Source organism: Penaeus monodon, chromosome 33, assembly GCF_015228065.2.
Source record: "Penaeus monodon isolate SGIC_2016 chromosome 33, NSTDA_Pmon_1, whole genome shotgun sequence".
NCBI classification, from domain to species: domain Eukaryota; kingdom Metazoa; phylum Arthropoda; class Malacostraca; order Decapoda; family Penaeidae; genus Penaeus; species Penaeus monodon.
The window spans coordinates 25,519,962-25,520,781 of NC_051418.1; the positions used below are offsets into that span (position 1 = coordinate 25,519,962).

An 820-nucleotide genomic window follows, 5' to 3' on the forward strand; every position below is an offset into this window, starting at 1 on the left:
GTCATTTCCATAACCTTATCATCATTGCCATCTTTCTTTTTATTGTTGTCTTGTTTTCCACAATTTTATCTCCTTTTTCGTCTACATTTTCCCCTTTTTTATTTCCTTATTTTGATTTATTCTTCACCGTACATCAATCTATCATCCTTAAATTGTTCTATTGCCTTAAGACTAACCCCCTTTCCCATTTTCTTGCCACCCTTTTAACGTAAAAACCGTGATACATTTCAGGGGTTTTTCCCTTGAATTCACTACTATTTCTCATTTTATTCACCTGCATGAATTCACATACTCATTACTCACTCCGAAGTTCTACTCGTCTCATTCACCCTCATGAATTTATACTCATAATTCACCCACACAGATGTTTATTCATTATATTCACCCACGTGGGTTCACACTCATCCTGTTCACCCGCATGGGTTCATACTGCTCACTTTACTCACCCGCATGGATTCATACTGCTCACTTTACTCACCCGCAGGAAATTTTCAAAATATAAATTTTTAACCACCCAAGGGAAATTAAAACCTCATTCACTCATTTATCACCCGTGCCATGCTTTCCACCATTTTTATTCACCCCTCCTTGTCTTGATTCCCACTCATGGGCTCACCGACGTGGGGTCCTCCCGTGTCCGGGAAGGAAGGTAGACCCCTCTCCCCCTTTTTCATAGCCCCCCCGGTACCTTGACTGCGTGCGAGGCGAGGGTTCTTGGGAAATGCCCGCAGCCCTAGAGGCGAAAGGGATAGGTCATGGGTGTTACTTTTTCTGAGTGTATTGTTAATATGGGTTTAATGTTTAGGGGGTTTTTGTTTTG

At 41.7% G+C, this 820-nt stretch overlaps 1 protein-coding gene across 1 annotated transcript in view; it reads right to left on the reverse strand.

Moving 5' to 3' along the window:
* Nucleotides 1-670: 670 nt before the first annotated feature.
* The window catches only part of LOC119594317, a 78,990-nt gene continuing 78,840 nt past the window's right edge, over nt 671-820 (reverse strand). Inside the window, exon 6 of the mRNA XM_037943376.1 lies at nt 671-733. Coding sequence (XP_037799304.1) covers nt 671-733 — 63 coding nt within the window. The remainder of the gene's footprint in view (nt 734-820) is intronic.